The sequence below is a fragment of the Bubalus kerabau genome, chromosome 1 (genome assembly GCF_029407905.1).
Source record: "Bubalus kerabau isolate K-KA32 ecotype Philippines breed swamp buffalo chromosome 1, PCC_UOA_SB_1v2, whole genome shotgun sequence".
In the NCBI taxonomy this organism is placed as follows: Eukaryota; Metazoa; Chordata; class Mammalia; order Artiodactyla; family Bovidae; genus Bubalus; species Bubalus kerabau.
This window is the reverse complement of record NC_073624.1, coordinates 58,026,476-58,052,604: the sequence shown is the minus strand read 5'-3', so window position 1 is coordinate 58,052,604 and position 26,129 is coordinate 58,026,476. Positions and strand designations below refer to the sequence as shown.

General features: G+C 35.1%; 1 protein-coding gene across 7 annotated transcripts in view; it reads right to left on the bottom strand.

The window, feature by feature from the left end:
• Positions 1 to 26,129, bottom strand: part of BLTP3B (bridge-like lipid transfer protein family member 3B) — an 88,722-nt gene that overhangs the window by 13,101 nt on the left and 49,492 nt on the right. For 5 of the 7 annotated variants that reach the window (XM_055576225.1, XM_055576207.1, XM_055576191.1 and 2 more), the window contains 9 exons: positions 22,006 to 22,089; positions 20,174 to 20,356; positions 19,318 to 19,436; positions 16,678 to 16,819; positions 12,719 to 12,999; positions 9,866 to 11,367; positions 9,362 to 9,534; positions 5,064 to 5,206; positions 4,219 to 4,369 (listed from right to left, as the gene is read on the bottom strand). In XM_055576225.1, coding sequence (XP_055432200.1) covers positions 4,219 to 4,369; positions 5,064 to 5,206; positions 9,362 to 9,534; positions 9,866 to 11,367; positions 12,719 to 12,999; positions 16,678 to 16,819; positions 19,318 to 19,436; positions 20,174 to 20,356; positions 22,006 to 22,089 — 2,778 coding nt within the window. Of the gene's footprint in view, positions 1 to 4,218; positions 4,370 to 5,063; positions 5,207 to 9,361; positions 9,535 to 9,865; positions 11,368 to 12,718; positions 13,000 to 16,677; positions 16,820 to 19,317; positions 19,437 to 20,173; positions 20,357 to 22,005; positions 22,090 to 26,129 lie in introns of those variants that run through there. The other 2 variants (XM_055576199.1, XM_055576247.1) reach the window with 2 other exon arrangements.

Genomic DNA, 26,129 nt, shown 5'->3' with positions numbered 1-26,129 from the left:
TTCAAAAAGACTCCCAGGGAATTCTCCTGGTGGTCCACTTGCCAGAGGTCAGGTTCCATCCCAGATCAGAGAATATGAGCCACATGGTGTGGACAAAAAAAAAAAAAAAAACAACTCTCAAAAAATTCTTTAAACAATTAAGAACTCATGTATTTTTAATTTTTTAAAATAGAAGGTAAAAGAAATGGACACAAATTCATAATGGTTAATGTTCTTTCCTGTACCAAGAAAACCAAGAGTTAACTAACTTGTCTATTTAACAGTAAGAACAACTGAAAACCAACAACTTGGTAAATGTGATTTTATTTTGCCTTTTATCTATTTATATTATAACTACATATGTCTATCTACACACACACACACACACACACACAGATATACTCACTCCAGGGACCTGAGAGCCATAAATCATTTCGAACAAAAAAATTATTTAGAGCAGAGATAAAACAAAATCACTCCTCCCTACTACCTCTTATGCCATGAAACTTTCAAAAGGTTTCCCATTAAAGGGATCCAAACTCTAAACATTATTATAGAAAAACTAAAATAAAACCAAAAACAACTTTATAATTTTAACTGTTTATGTCAGAGTGACAGTGTATATAAACTGAAGATCAAATTACAATCATTGTTCATATGGCTTATTAATGTCTTCAAAGTTCAAGCTAAACTATTTTTTTCTCCTTTTCCCTTTATTCTCTTTCCCTTTCCTTTCTTTCTTGTTATTTTGTTTATTTTTAAACCAAGACAGCTGTAAAAAATAATAATAATAAGGTATTAGACAGCACTGCCTGTATAACCCATACATACAAGGCATTTCAAAATAATTTCTACAGTTAGAAACAAGATGAAACAAAGCAATCAGTTCAGTTCAATCGCTCAGTCATGTCCGACTCTTTGCAACCCCATGAATCTCAGCACGCCAGGCCTCCCTGTCCATCACCAACTCCTGCAGTTCACTCAAACTCACGTCCATTGAGTCGGTGATGCCATCCAGCCATCTCATCCTCTGTTAGCCCATTCTCCTCCTGCTCCCAATCCCTCCCAGGATCAGGTCTTTTCCAATGAGTCAACTCTTCACATGAGGTGGCTAAGGTACTGGAGTTTCAGCATTAGCATCATTCCTTCCAAAGAAATCCCAGGATTGATCTCCTTTAGAATGGACTGGTTGGATGTCCTTGCAGTCCAAGGGACTCTTAAGAGTCTTCTCCAACACCACAGTTCAAAAGAATCAATTCTTCAGCGCTCAGCTTTCTTCACAGTCCAACTCTCACATCCATACATGACTACTGGAAAAACCATAGCCTTGACTAGACGGACCTTTGTTGGCAAAGTAATGTCTCTGCTTTTCAATATGCTATCTAGGTTGGTCATAACTTTCCTTCCAAGGAGTAAGTGTCTTCTAATTTCATGGCTGCAGTCACCATCTGCAGTGATTTTGGAGCCCAGAAAAATAAAGTCTGACACTGTTTCCACTGTTTCCCCATCTATTTCCCATGAAGTGATGGGACCAGATGCCATGATCTTCGTTTTCTGAATGTTGAGCTTTAAGCCAACTTTTTCACTCTCCTCTTTCACTTTCATCAAGAGGTTTTTTAGTTCCTCTTCACTGTCTGCCATAAGGGTGGTGTCATCTGCATATCTGAGGTTATTGATATTTCTCCCGGCAATCTTGATTCCAGCTTGGGCTTCTTCCAGTCCAGCGTTTCTCATGATGTACTCTGCATATAAATTAAATAAGCAGGGTGACGATATACAGCCTTGACAAACTCCTTTTCCAATTTGGAACCAGTCTGTTATTCCATGTCCAGTTCTAACTGTTGCTTCCTGACCTGCATACAGGTTTCTCAAGAGGCAGATCAGGTGGTCTGGGATTCCCATCTCTTTCAGAATTTTCCACAGTTTATTGTGATCCACACAGTCAAAGGCTTGGCATCGTCAATAAAGCCGAAATAGATGTTTTTCTGGAACTCTCTTGCTTTTTCCATGATCCAGCGGATGCTGGCAACAAGGACATGGTAATAAGTGGGTATAAAGCAAAAAACTGTGCAAAAAAGTGTTTGGTTGGGTATAGAACAGGGTTTAGCTTTTGAAATTTTACATTCCATCTTTTTTTGTTGTTTTTTCATCTACTATAAAATCTTTCCAACTATTTACATTGAATACTTAGCTTCTTTCATTTTGTATGCTACTGGGATTGACATTTCCTAAAATGAAATTCTTGAATTTCATTTTAGGAAACACATTGTAAACTGCAAGGCCTACAGATAGAAAAAATCAGGAGGTAATTTTCTTCTATGATGCTGGTTTATAGACAAATGGCACATTTACCTGCAGTTCCCAGGATGTGAAGTGATAGTATGTTTGTTTGATATCACGCAGGATTGCATATATTTCAACATGTGTTATATCAGATATAGCATTCTGTATATGTAGCAAAGAAAAATATTACAGCTCAGTGACTTTTCAAAAGATTTAAAAAACTGAACACTGTCATTTAAATTTCTCAGTATAATTATTTTAATAAATTCATGTCTTTAAATGACTGAAAACTATGAGTGATAATTCCATATAAAGCTTGAAAAAGGAATGATTTAATGTGGTAGTCCTCATCATACACTGCATGTTTTATTGCTTATATCCCTCTGTATCTAAGAGAATGTGTTGATCTTAGAATGAAAACTCACAAGAACAGGATACATGATTTTATCAAATATCAAGTACCATACCAAACTCAGGAAATACTTGCTTATAAGTAAGATAATGGAAAATAAAGCAAGATAATTCAACATTCAAAAAACTAAGATCATGGCATCTGGTCCCATCATTTCATGGCAAACAGATGGGGAAACAATGGAAACAGTGACAGACTTTATTTTCTTGGTGAGAGAGTCATTTCCTAGGCAGGTTGATAAGACATCTAGGGGTCCCCAAGGAGAGAGGGGTCTGGAATTCTCAAGGAGGAAGAAAGGACAAGTTTCTTTCCCTCTACATTCCTTAGGATTCTGTATCCTGCCTGAGGACAGTTTCTGGATTAAACCTTCTGGCTAATCCTATTATCTTAAAATGTAAATTTTGGGAGTATGTCTATATAACAATAATGTATCCTGCCTGAGGACAGTCTCTGGATTAAACCTTCTGGCTAATCCTGTTATCTTAAAATTTAAATTATGGGAGTAGGTCTGGTGAGGTCTTTACAACCTCCAGACTTTCTTTGGATTCATTGGAGAGTATATAACTCCATTGCTAATACTAGCAAGGGGGTATTCTTTCTGCCCCCTTCTGATGCCTATGTTAGAAGCTTTCTCTATCTCCTTTATACTTTAATAAAACTTTATTACACAAAAGCTCTGAGCAGTCAAGCCTCATCTCTGGCCCTAGATCGAATTCTTCTCCTCCAGAGGCCAAGAATCCCAGCGTCTTTTCGAGGTTCAGCAACAACCTTTCACTGGGTTCCAAAATCACTATGGACGGTGAATGCAGCCATGAAATTAAAAGACACTTGGTCCTTGGAAGAAAAGCTATGACAAACATAGACAGTGCACTGAAAAGCAAACACATTACTTGGCCAACAAAGGTTCGTCTAGTCAAAGCTATGGTTTTTCCAGTAGTCAGGTACGGATGTGAGAGTTGGACCACAAAGAAGGCTGAGCACCGAAGAACTGATGCTTTTGAACTGTAGTGTTGGAGAAGACTCTTGAGAGTCCCCTGGACTGCAAGGAGATCCAACCAGTCAATCCTAAAGGAAATCAATCCTGATTATTCATTGGAAGGACTGATGATGAAGCTGAAACTCCAATACTTTGGCCACCTCATGTGAAGAGTTGACTCATTGGAAAAGACCCTAATGCTGGGAGGGATTAGGGGCAGGAGGAGAAGGGGACGACAGAGGATGAGATGGCTGGATGGCATCACTGACTCAATGGACATGAGTTTGGGTGAACTCTGGGAGTTGGTGATGGACAGGGAGGCCTGGCGTGTTGCGATTCATGGGGTCGTAAAGAGTCGGACACTACTAAGCGACTGAACTGAACTGAAAGGGTGGAGTTTGAAACAGTAATCACATCTTCCCATGTTAAAAGAATATTTTGATCCTATTCAGATATAACCAGTAGAAAGTCATCATTATCTCCTTGAAAATTTAATCAATATCTACTTGAAATGATGGAGCTCCTGGCTTAAAAAAGAAAACAAGCTTAAATCACATTAAAGTCTTACCTACTGGACGATGACTAAGGTAATGCCGTAGACTGATATTGCCTAACTGATCTGGTATCACTTGGTCCACTTGAAGACAGATTTCCGTATCTTCACCTCGGATGTCAATTTCCCCATTAACACCAGTAATTTTAAATACCACAACTGACATCTAATAAGGATTGCATAAATAATATTAGTACACCAAATAATTCAAAACAGAATTTAGGGAAAACACAGGAAACTACTATAACCTCTAAAAAATACAACTATGACTTAATAAAATAAAAATATATGTGTGACCAACTGAAAGCAGTTATTTATTATATTACAGTGATAAACTTCCACTTCCTTTCTTTCTGCTCAGTCAAGAGAATTGTTTTAGGTCACCAAGATTAAATATATGATGGTTTTGTTATATATTTTTCATTAGCTTTTCACTAAAAGCTGAACACATTTTCTAAGGCATCCATAAGAATACTTCATTAGGTGAAGAGGGCTTAAAATAAACCAGTAACATATTTCTTTTGTAGACAGCCCCTCATAAGGACTGACTACCATCCTTACTATCAAACTTTTTCACAGTAGATTTAATCAAATTAAAATAAAGGTCAAAACATAAAGAATGGAAAAAAGATAGAACCTTTCCTCTTCAACACAATTTTTTTTAAAAAATTTAGAAAAATGAAATTCAGAGAATAACAATTCAGTAAGAGTGAAGGAAAAATTTCAAGAGTAGGAAGAGCAAAGTAAATTACCCACAATTTCAATTATTTTTACATATCAATGCTCATAAATGGGTACATATTGAATATGAGATAAAGTTGGTGGCATTTCTCTTCATAGAATGTCTCTGAAAAGATTACCAGGTCATCATGACTTTCTTGAGCACCCTCTGAATTTGTACTGATGGCGTCTGGAGAGGTTTCACCATAATTCTGTAGGTTTGCACTGGCATTTGTCTGATCGGCTGGGCTCTGGTAATTTGTAGTTGAATTCTTTTTAATACCTGAAATAAGATAAAAATAAACTAATAAATTAAAATCAGTTTATACATGATCCAATAATGTTACATTTATCTAACCAAAATGGACTGTTCCTTCAACTCTTTCTCAAGCATAGCCTTATTTAAGAAGACAAGAAGCAAAGAAAAATTAAATTGCAGTTAGTCAGCAAAAAGTAAGAAATAACTTTCCACAATAAGGTGTTAGAGATATTAAACCCTAAACTTAGTATGAAAAGAAGTCTACCGCAGTCAACCACAGTCTGTGTTCTTCCCATTGCAGGTGTGGTGCTGGCGTTACTAGCAGTTCCTGGTCAGCCAGCTTTGCCTCCTCTGTTCTATCCAACATTCAGTGATCCCAGTCTGACTACTTCATTTCCCTTTTCAGTATCCTACAGTTCTTCTACATGAAATTAATACTACTATTGTCAATGTGATTGTTTTCCATCCTTACCAACCTGCGTTAATTCCTCAATGTGCTCTTTTTCAATATTTCTCAAACTCCCTGTGATAAAAGATAATTTTTAAAAATTTGTGTTCATAACAGATCAACACTTTTTAGAAATACCATAAAAAAGAATTATTGAAATGAAAATGAACCTAGAAAAATGAGAAGAGCCAAAGACACAAAACAAAGCCTCACTTTTTTTTTTTTTGACTTCAATCATGCCTGGATTCTGATTTTATATTAAGAAAAAAGAAAAGCTAATAATTCTAAAAATGATTTCAAGGATTAACTCACTGAATGACAAAACAATCAAGTTAGTCATTCTCTAAACCCTTTTGCTTACATGATAGCATTTTACAAAGCTTTACTTTGTTGTTGTTATAAACATCTTGATCATAAGTCTTCATAACACTTCACTAAGTGCATTATAGAATGAGTATCATTTTCATTCACTGAAAGAACATTCTGCTGAATCTAACTTGCAAGCAGCTTGTTAAAAATTTCTTTTTTTCAGATGTACATTATAATTTGACATCTGTGTACACTACAAAGTGCACCATCAAAAAGACTAGTTCACCATCCATAATGATAAAATTGATCTCCTTCATCCATTTTGACCATTTCCCCATTCCCTTGCCCTCTGGTAACAACCAATCTGTTTTTGTATCTATAAGCTTGTTTTTGCTCTGTTTTCATTTTGGTTTTTAAAAAATATAACCCACAATATGAGTGAAATCATATAGTATTTGTCTTTCTTTGTAATAATTTTTATTAGTATATTTACTACTATATATAATCAGGTTCTAACTCAGTGCCTGACAAAGCAAGTAGGTGTTTAACAAATTACCTATTGAATGGATAGATAAAATGATTTTTAGGTCAGAGAAATGCATATAAATAAAATTTAGTATGAATAAATTCCCACATTTCACAGGGAGTTCCTAACACTGCCAGAGATTAAGAAAATTTCACTAATAAAATAATATTTAAGATAAAGTAAAAAGAAAGAAAAAAGAATATTTGAGGCACAGGTACAAAGACTGAGGGAATTTGTCATAGTGAAGAGGCTGACAGAAAGACTGATATATACTGTATAGTAAATATTACAGTACAACTTAAGTGTAGTAAGCACATGGGAAAACAGAAATGTAAGCTGGGACCAGGTCACACAGAGCATTGTCAGTAACATTAAGTTTCTTTTTAAATTAACAGCCTTATAGCAGTTAAAACTTATCAGGACTAAAATGGAAATTGACATGATAATATACATTTTTTAAAAGAATATTCTGCCTATAAAATGAAAAAAAACTGGGGAGACTAGCTTGAAATTTGTCGTGGGCTGGCAGTCCAGCTATGGGTTTGTTCATTTATAAATATGTATATATATTCAAAAATACAAATTCACAATATATATGTGTATGTAAATATGTGTGTGTGTGTGTGTGTGTGTGTGTGTGTGTGTGTTCATATGTGGAAACATACATGAAAGTGAAGTGAAAGTGTCAGTCAGTCAGTCATGTCCAACTTTTTGTGACACCATGAACTGTAGCCTACCAGGTTCCTCTGTCCATAGAATTCTCTAGGCAAGAATACTGGAGTGGTTAGCCATTCCCTTCTCCAGGGATCTTCCCAACCCAAGGATTGAACCTGGGTCTCCTACACTCAGGCAGATTCATTATCATCTGAGCCACCAGGAAGCCATGTAAACATACAAACATGTATATGAAAACACAAAGAAAAATGTCTGGAATTATATATACCAAAAGTCAATGGTAGCTATTTCCAGAATGGGGAATGGTATCAAGGGCAGAGTAACAGTGGTGTTAGAGTGATACCTTAAATTTTTACTCTAGATATTTCCATGACATGTGATGTTTTCTTAAATGAGAAAGAACTCATATATCTCTTGTAAAACTAAAATGAAACACAGAAAAAATAAGTCTTTTCCTAATAAAAATAATTATTTTAATAGAAAGAAAATTATTACAGTTAAAGAGAACTATGAATACACAGTCATATATCATTTAAGCATTACACATAAAATCAAATGCCCTTGTATTTTTCAAGATCCTAAAAACAGTCTACAGCTAAAATCTATTCTAAGACAGTTATTAGAAATGCAGATAAAAATTTATGAATAATGATACTAATTACAGCATCTTATAGCTGTGGAAAAAACTAAAAACAATCTAAATATCCAGTATCAGGGAAACAATTAAAAGGTCAGGGTCCATTCTTATGACAATTTAATAATTTAATACTGGTAAAAAAACAGGCTGAAAACCATATATATGGTGTGATACTATATATACATGTATGGAAATATATATATACATTTACAAGATAAATTACAATTGGTATCTCTAGATTGTGGGACTTTGGGGTTATTCTCCAAATTGTAGTAGTTTATATTTTCCAAATTTTCCACATTGAGTGTTAGTCACTTTTATTATTTAATTTTTAGAAATAAGAAAATCACTGATACTTTCTGAGAATAAATGGAAATGTTTTCTACAGGAACACTGTTTTTGAAGCATCATTTGATCACAAAACAGAAATCTTCTATTAAAGTAGAATCTTAAGCCATAATAGGGGGCAAGGGGACTAGGAAATAGAGCTATCTGAATCAAGAATACATTTCTATGACCCCTATCAGTACCTCATCTATATTTAACTGGTAAAGTGTGCTGGGAAGAAGATTACTGTGAATGGACTATAAAAGGGCTTTTTGTTTACATACAGTAATCATTTCCCAAGTCTGGAGTGCTGGCATAGCATACTGGTTAGTTGAAAGCTTAGGTTCCTGAATCAGATCAATTGAGATCCAAATCTGCCTCTATTACTTCTTATATGGACATTAATTTCTCCAAGCTTCAGTTTCTAAAGCTTGAGCTTTTCCTAACCTAAGCCGTTTTCAACTATACCAATAGGTTTTTACTCTTCATATGCAAAGTAATTCATATTTGCCTTTCTTAAACTTTAAGGTCTGTACAGGCAACTATTCTCTGGCTACGGTCCACGGTTTTATTCCTGTTCACAAAGTCCCCAATGTCTTAGTGATGGGGATGTGTCTAATACTAAGTCATTCCTAATGGTCTGTACTGGGGCATTCATTGCTTTTGAATAAAATAGGGGAATCATGTAGTTCCATCATACACTAACACATATAAAGGAGAATTCTGGTTATGGGAATCAAAAATCCATTCTGGAAAAATTATAGTCACAGAACCACATAGAATCAACCGATCTACTCTGGAAAAATTACAGTCATAGAACCACAGTCACAGAACCACAGAGATCCATTCAGGAAAAATTACAGTCATAGAACCATATAGACTGGAAAAATTACAGTCATGGTTGAGAATTCATCATGCAAATTAAGCCCATCTAATCAAATTCCAAATACAGGGGTCCCTGTGATAGAGGCTAGTAGCATTAATGATCTAAATGACTATATACAAATAACTTTATGATCTAAATGACTATATATAAATAACTGCTAAACGTCATCCATAAAAAGGAAGGAGTATCTGGTCAAAAGATGCACTAGAACAACTATTAGGAAGTTAGGTACAATGTTCTTTGTACTGTGTGTGTATGTGTGTATAAATAAATCTTTTTAGGCTATGATTGATTACTGAGTATAACTAAAAACACCTTAAATTCCACTTCTAAGATGTGTGTATATAAATTCTTAAATTGAATTGCTTTACCTTTTTCCAAAAATATATGACTATCACTTCCATCACTTTCTAATAACTGTTCTTCCAATATCATGCTGTCAAGTGAAATGGTATCCAGTGAGGTTTGTGAGGGGCTTCTTCTCATGTTCTTATAAGTAGAGACTGGAGCCAAGGTGGGTGGGCAACGTTCCTTAGGCTTTCCACTGTTAACAAACAAAAGTATCAGAAAATCATCACATAAAAGGAAAAGAATACTTTCTAAAGAATATGTCAAACAATATATATATATATAATATACACAAAGTTTTAAAATTATATTATCTAAGGATAAGCTCAAAGTACTTTTATATTCTGAAAAGCTTATTTTTCCATGTGCTAATTTTAATGCCTCATTTATCATGGTTTTCTGTCCAAAGCCAAAAGATACTCATAAGCACACGCACATGCTTGTGTGTTGTGTGCTTGCGTGTGCGCACACAACACACACACACAATTAAACAAACTCCCAATCCAAATCCAACAGTAAGTCATTACCTTAAGGATGACTGTGATTTAAGTGTTCTGATGGTGGGTGCTTCTTCTTTACTGATTTCCACATTCTCAGAGAGTGAAGCTGTTTCTGGAAGCAAATCTTCAGCCTTAAAGATCGACTCTATGGTTTCACTTCTCTTACTAGTTAAACTATTTAAAAGTATGTTCTGATTACCACCATCATCAAATGACAGTATACTTGAATCTTCTCTGTAGTTTAAGACACTATTTGAATCTGTGTAAGATGAATCCTTTTTGCCACTTGTTTCTGATCCAATTTCTCCTGAGCCACTTTGGCAAACAAGTCCACTACTTTCAACTTCGCTTATTTTCCCTAAATTTTTATCTGATAAATAATCCAGAGAAGAAATATCTTTTTGCAGATTTGTATCACTAGCTGATTTAAAAAGCGAAGAATCCTTCACAGGGACATGGCTAAGGTCAACACTCATAGATCTGTTGTCTGACATATGATTAAGAGTTACACTTCTAATTTGATTTATTCCACTACTAACTTGTTTTCTTTTTGAAGGCAAAAATTCTCCATTTTCTGCAGGCAGATAATCTGGAACCATTGGGCTCACATTTTCAGAAACAGGAGACTTAAGAGTATTTGCTTGATCCACAGGATGTAGCAAAAGAGCCACTTCTGCACTTTTAAGTAAAATTCCGATGCAAACAGATGTCTGACTAGCTGGACTGCCAGTCACAGCTTCTACATCTTTCCTTAAATTCTCTGAAAGCAAAATAAGTGACTCGTGGAGGAAAAGCAAGAGCAAATACTGGTAGTGATTGATTTGCATACTGACATGTTTACGAACGTGAACCAGGACATGAATATCTGCATCTGATGATGGTGAAAAAAATCTTAAAAATGTATCTGAAGAAGGTTTCTGACCACCACTGGTCAGGGGATCAGATTCTGTACTGTAATACTCCTTCAAGAGCTTTTTCCGCTTCCATCGGCCAGTCAGATCACTAGACTCACTTTGTGATGTATTTAGAGAGATTTGATTACAAGTCTGAGGCAACTTTTGTGACACTGCATACCTTTTTGGTTGACAAATCCAGATGGAAAGAGGGAAAGAATCTACAAAATTTATTGGTCGTCCTTTCCCACTTTTCATCCCTTCATAATCTATCCAAAATTGAGAAAAGTACACAGCCCAAACATCCGTGGCAGCAGAGGTTTTAAGAGTGTGTTTATTCAACTTGGGGGTAACATTGCCTTTATAAACTTCATGCAGTTTGGTATCCTGTTCATGAGCATGTCTCTGGAAGATTGGATGCAGAAGATTAAAATTGTCACCAGATTTGGGGAAACTGGTATATGTTTTACTGAAAAAATCACAATCTTTGAAGTCTTGAAATAAAGCTTCTAAATCAGAATGTCGACAGTTTGGACAGTGTCTTGTATTTGTAGCAATCATTTCAGAACTCTGAATAGAAATTGCACGTGGTTGATCTTGATGACATTCAGATTTCATTTCAGAAGGAATGACAAACTAGAAGAGAAAAAAAAACTAATCTAGCCTGACTTACAAATCCACACAGCTTGAAGATAAAATAATATGACAGCACAGAAATCCTTTTTGACATTTCTCCCCAAAACACTATTTTTCTATCCTGACATAAAATATTCTCTCCACCCAAATCTTATTAAACCAAATGAAAAGGTTTTAATGATTAACAACTAAGAAAAGAACCAAAGGGGAAAAAAACCACAATGAAAGATGTACATAACACACATGTTTGTAGACTATCACAAAATAAAAGGGACAAAACTGAATTAAATCAAGTAAATCAATTATTAAATGCTTACTATGCCCTGAGTGTGTGTGTATATTATATATGACCTGAGTATATAAGTGCCAAGTTTGGAAAAGAGAACTTTTTGTCATAATATTTTAACTTCAAGTGATCTGGAGGATGACTAGATAAGTAAATGGAATGACTGGATAATTGTCATTTGAGCCATTTATTTGGGAGACCACTATTAAGAAAATAAACATAGGAGTACAGGTCAAACTATTTAGTAAAAATATTTTCTAAGATAATAAAGCCCAGTCTTCAAAATATTTACAACAAAGAGTTCAAACTATACTATTTTTTTAGCTTCCTTGCTTTAAAGTTCAAATATCCATGGAACTCTGATTATCAACTACTTGGCGGCAATAAAAAGGAACTTTCTATTATCTTTACATATTAATAACAGAATAAATGCAACAAATAAAGCCCAGACACAATTTTAAAACTTCACTGTATTATTTACCCTTATTAAAAAAATTGTTATCAGCTCTGGTAAGAAGCAGGGCGAAAAAGTGACATTTAGGACTTCCCTGGTGGTATAGTAGCTAAGAATCCACCTGTCAATGCAGGGTACACAGGTTCAATTCCTGGTCCAGGAAGGTTCTACATGCTGCCAGGCAACTAAGCCCATGTGCCACAAGCACTGAAGCCCACATTCTCGAGCCTGTGAGCGACAACTACTGAGCCCGCACACTGCAACTACCGAAGCCCACGTGCCAACTAGCCTCTGGAACAAGAGAAGCCACCACACTGAGAAGCCTGCACACCTCAACTAAGAGCGGACCCTACTTACTGCAGCTAGAGAAAGCCTGGGCACAGCAATGAAGACCCAGTGCAGTCAAAAATAAAACAAATTATAAAGAAAAAATTACTTATTTCTACTGCTTACCTCCAAATGGATGAGCAGTGGAAAAAATAAAAAAAGAAGAAAAGTAGAGAAAGAAAGAAGGGGGAAGAGAGAGGAAGCAGTCCCTTAAAGCTTCTATAATTGAAAACAGATTAAAATTAAAATTAAGAGTGCAATGAAGTTGATTTATATTTGAGTACCCATCTTAAGTCCTGGAAATTACAATGCTGGTAACTTTTCTTCTGTAAAAATGGTTTTATTCTCACAGCCACTTGTTTATATGGTACCTTTAGCATTAAGCCATCGACTCGAATATCAACATGCTCATCAGATTTTGAATTGTCATTCAACTTGTACACAGCCATAAATTGATTAAGACTTTGTTTTAAATCCAACACAAACTGATTTAACCATAAAATACTTCTTTCATCCACAGTAAACTGTAGTGCATTCAGCTGGCTATAAAGGTTGGGAGATGGAACTGTGGAGAAAAAAAATTTAGAAAGATTTTTAATAAACCAATAGTTCTAAATCTTCCCTGAGAACAGAAAATACATGTTTAAGCTTTATTCTTTCCACATTAACATTAAAATGTTTTACAATGTTATTTACAAAATTTAAGTGATACTATATGTGGAAGGGGATGGTAGCACATGTCTGGAGAGACAGGAAACATCTTCAATGTTTCACTAATAGAAAACTATACAGTTTGATCTAAATCTGACTGCATAAATAAGAGGTACTGTTTGGATTTCTTTTCCTAATGTTACAGTCACCAAGAAGCAAACTTCAAAAATTTTACCTTCTTGCTCAAAGTATCAAAGGATCACATCAAAGTTGTGATCCTCAGTCACGTATTTCTACAAGGATTTACTACCTGACTTAATCTGAATTCACTAAAATGAAAGAACCAAGCCTAATGACTAATTTCTTATGAAAGTGCTAAGTGAGACACAAGTTTTATTCTCCACTTAATCCTAAGCCTAGAACAGTATCTGCTGCTGCTGGTAAGTCGCTTCAGTCGTGTCCGACTCTGTGCAACTCCACAGACGGCAGCCCACCAGGCTCCCCTGTCCCTGGGATTCTCCAGGCAAGAACACGGGAGTGTGTTCCCATTTCCTGGAATGCATGAAAGTGAAAAGTGAAAGTGAAGTCGCTCAGTCGTGCCCGACTCTTAGCGACCCCATGGACTACCGCCTACCAGGCTCCTCCATCCATGGGATTCTCCAGGCAAGAGTACCAGAGTGGGTTACCATTGCCGTCTCTGAACAGTATCTGGTGCCAAGTAAAAAATCATGTATCTCTTGAATAATCAAACAAATACACACATAGATCCTCCAAAACATTGGACTCTTATGGGTTGAATAAACGTTTTAGTGCTAATTTATGTTAAACTAATACTCATAATTAGAGTGTATCACTCCCTGAAATCTGTATCTATTGCTTCATAAAAGCCATTATCATTTTCAGAGTATTCTGGTGAAGATCTTTTATTCCAAAATTTCAGACCTATTCACTTTTACCAAAGCAAACAGTATGAATATCTAGAACTTTTAAACTATGCTAATTTAAGGAAAATAAACACAAGGTGTGAGATACCAGTAGAGAAATGACATTGTAACAATGTCTTGAAGAGGATTTGTTTTCTTTCATTCATTTACTTTTTTTCAGCAGATTCAAAGAAGCCAACTACATTAACTGTATTGTATTAGGCACAAAGAATATAAAAAAGATCACAGAACTTTCCTTTAAAAGTTCATGGATGATTACAAGAGACATATATGAAAGTAGAAAAATTAAAGTACAACAGAGACATCTTATTGGGGATGTGGAGGTGCTTATCTTCAAGGATAGTAAGGAGGTGAGCTGCTGAGGCAATCACGTTGAGGGAACAAAGGAGAGGGAATCTCAAATATAGATTAGTGATAATGGCAGCCATAGAGAGAAATAGTAGAAAACTAGGATCATTAAGGGGAAAGGTCAGAATGTAAATCAAATATGTTAAACAAATGCATACATTCAAAACAGGACTAACAACACTATACTTATTGCTATGGTCTGAAATGCATCCCCTCAAAATAAATATGCTGAAGTTCTAACTTCAAATACCTCAGGAATAAATGTATTTGGAGATAGGCCTTTTAAAAAGTCAATTATGGTCAAAATGAGTTCATAGGGGTGGGCCCTAGTCCAATATGACAGGTGTGATAAGAAGAGATTAGAAAACAGACACACACACACAGGATAGACCATGTGAGGAGACAACCATCTAGAAGCCAAGAAGAAAGGTCTCTGAGGAAACAACCATGCCAACACTTTGACCTAGAATTCCAGCCTCTAGAACTATGAGGAAATACATTTCTGTTATTTAAACCACTCAGTCTGTAGTATTTTATTATGGTAGCTTTAGCAAACTGATACACTTTTATTAGCCTAAGTTCTCTCTAAATTGTAGGCTCATGGGCATTTTTTTTTGGGGGGGGGCGTATTTTCTTTATATATAATATATAATGAATGCATGTTATATCTACAATTATAAAGAAAAGATTATATATTTTTAAAGTTGGAGCACTTAAGAGAAAGATGAAATGTGAGAACTGCAAATTAATCCCTCCCTGTACATAGGGATTCAATATGTTATGTTCTTTATTTCTGTGTATGTGAAATTTTCCATAATAAAAAGTTAAAAGTAGTTAAACATAACCAACCGGTTTCACTCTTAAATATTAGGGAGCTAAGATTCAAATTGCTGTGAAGGAATTTTATACTTTTATCAGAAGAAAATGTATAGATTATAGAATATTTTAATTCCCTTGGTGCACATTAACAAAACTGATAAAAATAAATCTAGATTAGAAGTCAGAAATCTTGGAAACTATAGGCTTTACTCTGAAGAAAAATTACTAGTTCAACAAATGAGATATTATTTAAGGAAAACAATGGGGGGTGTTGGAAACAAAGGGATTATCCAATTACAGATAAATGATTGCAAACAACTAGAGGGCAGTGAAATACAATTTGGGGGTGAGGATGGGATGGGGTGGGAAGAATTTTGATTTAGAAAACCTATACTTGAGTTTCAGCTGGGCCACTTTATTCTTTATGAGGTGCTGAGCAAATGCCTTAAACTATCTTAATTTTCACAGTTTCTGTCAAGAAGGTAGAAGAGAAAACACATTTGAAACATACAAACTAAGACCACTGAAAAGCATGAAGATGGTGAGGTTCAGATCCTAAACAATTTGGTACAAATGAGGATTGAAATAAAATAGCTTGATATTTTTTTTTCAAAGTAATTTCCAGGATATCTTCTTTTTTACAAAAAAAGGCATGAGCATCAGAAATTCCCTTTGAAACAAAAAAACCTATATTAAGTGAATAATAAACAAATGGGCTAAGTAGGCCAGAGAATTTGGAGTTCCACTTAAAAATTAATCCACTTAAAATTAAAAATAACATAACCCATTTCATTTAAACAGCTTTTTTCAACTATGATTTTCAACCAAAATAATGAAAAAGGTACCACATAAACAAGGGCAAATTTTTGTTTGAAGAATCAGATGAACTGAGACAACAGCAAAGAACACAAATGTATAGTCATAAAGTAGCTTACAAATAAAAATTGATGTAATTCAATGATTCTAACTAAAGACAAGTGCCAAAAGTTGTCCAAGGTATACATCTGGGTATCAAAACCCAGCCTCCCAAATTCTCTATAGCTAAACGGGTAACTTCATCATTCATTTTTCAATGAAATATAGTTTTATATAAATGAAATATAAATGTGTTTTACTAAAGAAAAAACACTGATCTTAATCTACAAATACTCTAACTTTCATTCATTCTTTCATTTAACAACAGCTGCTAAGAACATAAATGAGTCAAACCTCAGAAATAAAATTAAGCATGAATACTACACAGTTCTTGATATGAAGGATGCTACAAGCTAGTAAGGAAAAAGAACACAGAAACAAATAATAAGTATGTAAAAATGCTATATTAGAGTTATATACAAAACACAATGATTATAAGGGTAAAGAACAATAAACTTCTGTTCTGTTTTTCTTTTTTCACATTTATAAAACTCAAAAACTTAGAATGAAAAAAAAAACCTTCATGAGTAATGAACAAATAAAAACAAAATAGGAAATGCTCTTACTTGGAAAATCCTTCCCATCTGGATAGTAATACTCTGTGAACTCTATATAGACAGCTGACATTTCTTGTGGAAGATACAGGGATTTTTTATTGCAAGAAATCATACTTTTAGGGGAAGATCGACATTGTTCTGCTGTAGAGACCTAAAAAAAGAAATTAAGTTTATTGAAGTAACACTAAACAAAGCCCTTTCCACCAAATATTTATGCAACACAAACATCACTTCAAATTCTTAAAACTATTTCCAATAATTAACTGCCACTGTAATCTTTATTATATATTTAATTTCACATAAAACTGTTTTAAAATAATACAAATCAACTTATAAAACAATAAACTCTTTGGATTCTCATCAATTACAAACTCAATTCTATACAAATTTCTTTGCAAATTTACTACTCTGAGGCTTACAACAACAAAATATTTCTGTAAGACAGTACAAATATATAAATGGCAGAGTCAGGACAAGATTCAAGTTTTAAAGACTAGGCTACTTCCCAACTACGTACTTCATAATAATTCTTTACTATAATTCATTATTATGAAAAATAACATAACTATATACAGATCTTTAGTTTAGAATAACAAAAAAATTATGGAGATGCGCAGTGGTGATAATCACACAGTAATGTGAATATACTTAATGTCAATGAACTTCACACTTAAAAATGGCTAAAATGATAAATGTTATGTATATTTTACCACAATAAAAATTTAAAAATAACAGTGCAACCATAAATGCTCCTGTCAAACAGTCTGAGCTTTCTTCCAAAAAAACTATTAGTTTTAAGATTCACGTTACACATCTTTCACTCTCCACAAAACAGCTAATTATAATTACATCAAAAGCATGTCTCTTCAAAGTTCAACAGATAGCATCTTATCAATTTCATTTATTTATGCTTGCTTAGCAGACCCAGGGATGTATCTCAAAGTTATTTTTTTTTTCATTCATTCAACAAACATGTATATTTCTCACACAAAGGAGATACTCTTCATTGGTTTGTTTCCTTTTTATAAATTGCTAATCAAACTAAATTTAAGTCAGTCCCTTATATTATCTAGTAAGTTTTTCTATGTACTCATGGAAACAAATTCTTTTCAACTCTAGAGTGTCAAGTTATTTTAGTAGATAATAGTTTTTTTCCTTTTTCTTTTAACAGTTAAAAAGTTTTTCAAACTGGGATGAACATACTATCTTATTTTCTTCCAGTTACTTTTGCTCTGTTTTGGTTCTCTGTGTATGTGGGATTTCTTTATTGTACTTCATCCTTAATCATACAGGATTATGAATGATCCTCCTTCCCCATTTCCATATGAACTTATTCAAATATAATGCATTACATATAGAATACTAAGAAAGAAACAATTGCACAATAAGAAAATAAACTCTTGCATCAATGCATCTCCAAACTGGCATCATTGATATCTGAGGACAGACAATTCTTTGCTTTGGGGGCTGTAGAATGTTCAGCAGCATCACTATCTCTACCCACTAGACATCAGCAGCAACGCCCTCCAGATGTGACTACCTCCCCTCAGCTGTGACAACTGTCCTCAGACATCACCAAGTGTCCCTTGCAGGGCATAACTGGCCCCAGTCAAAAATTACTAAGTAAAATGAAAACGTTTCAGATAAAACCAAGTTTCAAAGACATAGACTTATCAGAATATACCAGAATAATTCATAAATGATAATATACACTTGAAATCCTTTATTTAAAAAAAAAGGGTCATTTTCCTATTGTGTTGGTCTCAACAATTGGGATGTCAGACCATGTTGTATAATTATAGCCTGAATAAGACTGTTAGTATAAATGGGACAGAGTTCTTAGCTATAAAGTAATGTTCACAGGATAACCAATACTTAGTTTGATTAAGCAGAAACTGTATTTTAGTTTCCTCCATGAAGACCTTTGTGTAATATGGAATCTGGCCTCCAAAGAGAGGTCTGTCTGGTCTTTGTTCCTGCTCCTGGGAGCTAATTCTAAACTCTTGGAATTTCCTATTCATGGAAGACCTCTGAGACCACAACTGATAGTATATGCTTTACAAAATGAATCAGAATGGGACTGACCACACTTGTTAAGTCTTAGTGGTATTTAGAGGGTGAAGGCTTGTGTCATCTGGAATCAAGTCCACCCACAGAGACTGAATTCAACTGCACGGGCAATATTTCATGCATATTATTAAATGTTCATCCTGCGAGGCAAGGATGTTCTGAACTTGGAGCCCTCTCAAACTTCACTCTAGGCTCTCTTCCTATTGTCTAATTTATATCCCTCCCCTGTAATAAATGAGACGCTGAGCATAACTGATTTGAGTGTGTCCTGTGAGTTTTTCTAGTGAATTCTCAAATCTGCAGGCCATTCAGGGAAATCCAAAAACCTATGGTTGGAGTCAGAAGTCTTGCGCAGACTTAGCAGTATGGCAAACTCAGCACTTAACCTCACGTTTTCCCTAATTCTGGGTAACCATACAAACAAAAATCAATGAACTGGTATTTTCTACTCTAATTTAGTCATTTCACAAAGCTGGTCAAGATATTTATAAATAAAATGGTGGCACAGTTTATAAGAGCTGCTTGCAGGAGATACTAAAGGTGTTTATCAGAAGATTTAATTTAAAAAATAAAACATACCTGGTATATATTGAAATCAGCAAGTCTAACGACAACAGAACTAGACATTAACTTCACTTTGGATTGTTGAGATAACGCTGAAGGCTTTTTAGAAGCCCCTTTCAGAGCTGAATCTTTCTCTGTGGGAAACAAAAATTCCTTTCAATTTAGAGTAAAATTATTTTTAACAGTCACTCTTCTACTGTTAATCAGCTACTAGAAATATAGATGAACCCTAATTTCTCAAACAAAATAACATATGTGGAAACACTTTATATATAAATTGATACAAGAATGTAAGTTGTTATGATGATTACTTTCTTATTTGTGATGATTATTCTTTAAATGGGAATCATATCACACTTAAGAAACTCTCATACAGTAACTTTTGGTAGAACTCCTGTTAAAAAGAGAAATCTGCCTGTCATTTAGGAGTCTGTAATATTCTACAAGGGTATTACTTCTATTAGTCATATTAATTTATAAAGTCCTTTTATCTATAATCCTATGATCTGTATGAGGTACAGGTGTTTTAGACATTAATTAAACACAACAGAATACACAGGGTCACTAAGAGTCAGACATGACTGAGCGACTTTACTTTCACTTTTCACTTTTATGCATTGGAGAAGGAAATGGCAACCCACTCCAGTGTTCTTGCCTGGAGAACCCCAGGGACGGGGGAGCCTGGTGGGCTGCCATCTATGGGGTCGCACAGAGTCGGACACGACTGAAGCGACGCAGCAGCAGCAGCAGCAGCAAACACAATTCTTATTTACAGAAAATATCATATGGTGAACATACACATTCACACATATACACACACACACACAATTAATACTAGGGGAATGACATAATGTTGTTATAGGTAAAATACCTGTTTGTGTGTGCTGGGGAGAGGCATGTGTTGGGGATTTAGGAGGTGAACCTACATTATGATCCTTTACAGCCTGTTTAAGCATTTCAACGTTGCACTCAAATTCATGTAACAACTCGTTGGCCCATCCATTTTTTGTTTTGGTTGCATCACTAAAATACATCCAATGATTACAACTATCTCCTGTAAAATGAATAACAAGTATTTCACTGAAAAATACACTTTTCACATATTCCATTATAGCAAAGCTTCTGATGCTCAAGCTGAAACTCCAATACTTTGGCCACCTGATGCGAAGAACTGACTCATTGGAAAAGACCCTGATGCTTGGAAAGATTGAAGTTGGGAGGAAAAGGGGATGACAGAGGATGAGATGGTTGGATGGCATCACCGACTCGATGGACATGAATCTGAGCAAGCTCCGGGAGTTGGTTATGGACAGGGAGCCTGGCGTGCTGCAGTCCATGGGGTCACAAAGAGTCTGAGCAACTGAACTGAACTGAACCAAAAGCTTCTAGTAATATATTTATTTTCTCAAGGGATTCTTTAATCTTCCAATAAACATGAAGCTTTCACTGACTACAGACATTAATCTTCCTATAAAATATGAGTAAAATATTTAGAATTGAGAGAGAGTATTAAAAGAAAATAACCTGGGAGGATTTGTATCTAGAACCCAGGCTTAGCAGACCATCACTCAAAGTTTCAATAAGAAGCAGCACTGGCAATCAACCTCCATTGAATGCTCACCCACCTGGCATAACCCCATTAGATAGAATCCTGGAAAACACCATAGAGAAAAAAAGGTTCTTCATCAAAGAAGTGTTGTAAAGTAACTGCCGATATACTGATATATATATGTATGTTTGGAGGAAAAATTTTTAATCAGGATTATTAGGTTTTTCTGTAGCAATTAAGGGAAGTAATATCTATGTAAAAGGGTTAAGAAAATAAAATCTACTTTATGACTACAAGTTTTACCTCACAAATAGGAAAGATTTCTATGGTAAAAATTATATTCAATATATGTAAGTAACCAGTGAATCGGGAGGACAGACAAAGCAACACAAAGTCCTTCAAACAAAACTCTAAATAGCATAACCTTTAAATTCTATCAGGTACTGACACAGAAATGAACAATACTGGAAAACTGAAATTTGTGAAGAGAAAAATTTGATCATATTTTAAAAGTCCTAGAAAACTCTTTATAGCTATCTGTTTTTCCTTATTTGTATGAATTAAAAAATAAAAAGTCACATATCACCAAAATGCAAAAATGGATAAAAGGTCAAATTACTTAATTTGGCCATAAACATACGTATTTTAGTTTTCATTATTTGGGGAGGGGGAGTACCTATCAATATTTGATTATTAAAGAATCTATTAAATTGTACCTATTGATGAAATTTACGAAGTACAGAAAAGTTTCAAAAGAGGTACTTGGAATCCTACAACTTAACTAAAATCGCTGTTACCCTTTTGCTTTACTTTCTTTTTTTATTTTTGAATATACATAATTTAAAATGAAAAATATATTAATAACTTTCTTTTGTCACAGCTAACAAAATAGTACAAATGTAGTCTTCTATATTCTAATCTTTCTCAATTTCTAACAATTATACTTGCTAATAATCTATATAAACCTCAACATAAGCTACATGAATGTTTTCTATGGCAATTATATTTTCTTCCTAAGATACTGGCCAGGGGAAAAAATATCAAGTGTCTTGATCTCTTTTCTCCTTAAAAAATTAAATAAAAACAAGTGCAGTAGACTGGCTATATAATTTTATAGCAAGATTTACATAATTTAAAGAAACTGTTATACAAACCTGCTTTGTGATAAGGATAATAATCTATAGTTAGCTGTGTAAAAGACAGTTGCATAGCCCCTCCAGTGATACGTCTGTTTGACTCTGGGGAAAGAAAAAAGTGAAATTGAAAGAGAGATAGAGAAAGAAGGATTAAGCAAATATCAGAAACATTTCATTTACCACATTGGCAGTCCAAGCAGTGACAACTGTCTCTGTTACCAAGGTTAATACAATAAGGATTTTAAGAAATGCATTCAATCCAGTAAATATTTATTGAGCCCTTATCATATGCAAGTACTAAGCTAAAAGGTAAGGATACAAGAATAGCAGAACTTTTATATTTACTGCCCTAACCAGATGCCAGGCACTGTTTTAAAAATTTTAAGTGTACTTATTTGTTCTTCATGACGAACCTATAAAACAGGTAACATTAATCTATTTACTTAACAAAATTAAATAGGTCAAGGTTGTACAACCAGTAAGTGCAGAGCTGGTTTGGAAACCAGGAAATCTTAACCACTACATTACACCATCTTGCCTCCTATTGAAGAAGCAATTGAATCTACTAGTTTAGGTGAATTATCTAAAGTCACATAGCTACATTAAGATTGGAAGTATCTAAAACTGTTTCTATTTTGTTATATCTGTTCATATACTTTGTGTTTTAGATTCCACATATACATGAGTTATAGATAGGGTAAGGGAGAACGGGATAAAGGCAGTCAAAAAGTATAAACTTTCATAGTTACAAATACTAGGAATATAATGTACAAAACGATACATATAATTAACACTGCTGTATGTTACATATGAAAGTTGTTAAGAAAATAAATCCTAGGAATTCTCATCACAAGGAAAAATTTTTTTAATTTCTTTAATTTTGTGTCTATATGAGATGATGGATGGGCACTATATTTACTATGATGGTCATTTCATAACGTATGTAAGTCAAATCAATATGTTGTATGCCTTAAACTTATGCAGTGTTATATGACAATTATATCTTGATAAAACTAGAAAGAAGAAAATTAAAAGGTTAAAAAAAATCCAAAGGTAAACAGTCAGTGTAACTCCAACATAAAAATCAAATATTAAAACAGCCCGGACAGTATTTCCCTAGTGGTGCAGTAGATAACAATCTGTCTGCCAATGCAGGGGACAAGGGTTCGATCCCTGGTCCAGGAAGATTTCACATGCTGTGGAGCAGCTAAGGCCATGCTGCCCACAATTCCTGAGCCTATGCTCTAGAGCCCGTGAGCCACACCTACCAAGCTCACCTGCTGCAACTTCTGAGATCCGTGTGCCGAGAGCCTGTGCTCTACAAGAGAGGCCACGGCTATGAGAAGTCTGTGTACCACAAGGGAGACCCAGCACAGGCAAAAATAAAAATAGTAAAAAACCCAGCATGGACTAAACAAATACAAATTAGTATGAAGCTATGTACATACTCTCTATATTAATTTAACTCCAATTTATCTCACCTGGCAGAATATCTAGTATAGAACTATAATCCCATATTTTAAACACTTGGAGCCTAACGTTTCAGAATTGCTTCAGATTTTTAGTAAAGTAATATGGTATGTATGTGAGGGTTTGTACATACACACAACACGGCCAGCAGGTTCTGAGGCAGCACAAAGTAATGCATGCTAAGTCGCTTCAGTCATGTCCTATTCTTTGCGACCCTATAGACCATAGCCTGCCAGATTCCTCTATCCATGGATTCCCCAGGCAAGAATACTGGAGTGGGTTGCCATGTCCTCCTCCAGGGGATCTTCCCAACCCAGGAATTGAATCCGTGTCTCTTAATGTCTCCTGCACTGGCAGGAGGGTTCTTTTACCACTAGCACCACCTGAAAAGTCTACACAAAGTAATGAAAGACAGTAATTCTTCAGCAAAACTCAAGTATTTACACTAAGTGAGTAAAATAAAGACGATAAGTAGCAACATGCTCATTAGATAAACTTGTGCCAGAAAATAAACTCTTTACAAACTTATGAAAAAGAATTTTGGGCCCTTCTGGATTTTAGAATAGCAGAGAACTGATTATAGATCTGTATTTTGGCAGAGGGGTTTTCTCCTTAAATAACATCTTCTATATTGTTCTATAAGGGACCAACCTAGATAGCCTATTAAAAAACAGAGACATTACTTTGCCAACAAAGGTTTATCTAGTCAAAGCTATGGTTTTTCCAGAGGTCATGTATGGCTGTGAGAGTTGGACTGTGAAGAAAACTGAGTGCCAAAGAATTGATGCTTTTGAACTGTGTGGTGTTGGAGAAGACTCTTGAGAGTCCCTTGGACTGCAAAGAGATACAACCAGTCCATCCTAAAGGAGATCAGTCCTGAATATTCATTGGAAGGACTGATGCTAAAGCTGAAACTCCAATACTTTGGCCACCTGATGGGAAGAACTGACTCATTTGAAAAGACCCTGATGCTGGGAAAGATTGAAGGAAGGAAGAGAAGGGGATGACAGAGGATGAGATGGTTGGATGGCATCACCAACTCAATGGACATGAGTTGGAGTAGAGCTGGTGATGGACAGGGAGGCCTGGTGTGCTGCAGTCCATGGGGTCGCAAAGAGTTGGACACAATTGAGTGACTGAACTGAACTGAACTGAAAAGGGAATATAGAATGAGGAATGTAAAAGAGCTTAGAAAACACTTTTCTCTGCTTTTTGGCTTATCACTTAACCTTGACCCCTCATTTTGATATTTTGGTTTAACTTTTTTTGATTTGCCTTTCAAATCACTAAAGCAGATGTCACCTATAAGCCGAATGACACAAAGGTAGACAAACAAAAGACAACAAATCCCTCCAAACTTCAAATCTTCTTTAACCTTTTGTGATCCACCTTTTTATCTGGCAGCTGATATCTGGTTGCCTGAGAAGGCAGGATAACGTCTATGGCTAAATATCAGGGGTTGGTCTCAATATTCACTCTCACGGTTATAAAAATCCAGAGCAACAACTTTCATAGACATAGTTTTTGATTCAGGTCTGAGGCCCACAGGTTAGATACCTCCATTTAAAAGAGTTTCAGCTTGGACTTCCCTGGTGGCAGAGCAGACAAGAATCCACCTGCAATGCAGAGGACACAGGTTCGATCCCTGGTCTGGGAAGACTCCACACGCTGTGAAGCAACTAAGTCCGTGTGCCGCAACTACTAAGCGTTCTAGACCTACAAGCTGCGACAACTGAAGCCGAGTGCCACAACTACTGAAGCTTGTGCCCTCCAGGGCCCACGAACCGCAACTACTGAGCCCATGTGCTGCAACTCCCGAAGCCCATGCACCCAGAGCCTGTGCTCCACAAGAGAAGCCACCAAAATGAGAAGCCCATGCACAGTAACGAAGAGTAACCCCCACCTGCTGCAACCAGAAAAAGCCACACAAAGTAATGAAGACTCAACACAGCAAAAAATAAAATAAGCAAAAACTTAACAAATAAAAATAAACAAAAGATTCTCAGCTTGATTCTCGTGCTCATCAAGGTTTGAGAACCAATGTCTTAGAAGTAGGACATTGAAACCTTCTAACAATTATGGGCCAGGGACGCTCTGAAGGATATACAGAAATGCCTAACACTTAGAGTACAGAAACACAGATTTTCAAAGTGACCAAGGGCAGCTCCCTGTTAACCCATTACCTGTGTCCATTAAATAAGGAAAAATAAGAGAAGCTAAAGCTAAAAGAAAACATTTTCCTAATTGGAATTTGGCTTCCTGACCAAATTTAGGGAAGATCTGGAGTAAGGAGACTAAAAAAATTTAAACAGTCACATAGTTGTGTTTATATGCACAAGGGGGTAGAAAATAGTAGATAAACCATCATGCTGAAAATACACATGTATCACTTCTCAGCCTCTGAGCTAAAATCAAGTGAAATGCATGTGCAAATAATTATGACTTGAGTATGGACTAAAATTTAATTTATGAACAATTTAAAAATTATGAGAAAGCTAGTTCAAAGCCAAGTCTAATTTTTCATTATCTTCTAAGGATGTCAGTCTTTAAAAAAAAAACAAAAACACCTAATTTTACCATTAGCATTGACAGCCAACAATTAATTATATTGAGGCACTAACTAGCAAAGCAAAATAAAATTTTATACCAATATATAATCCTTAAAATTATAC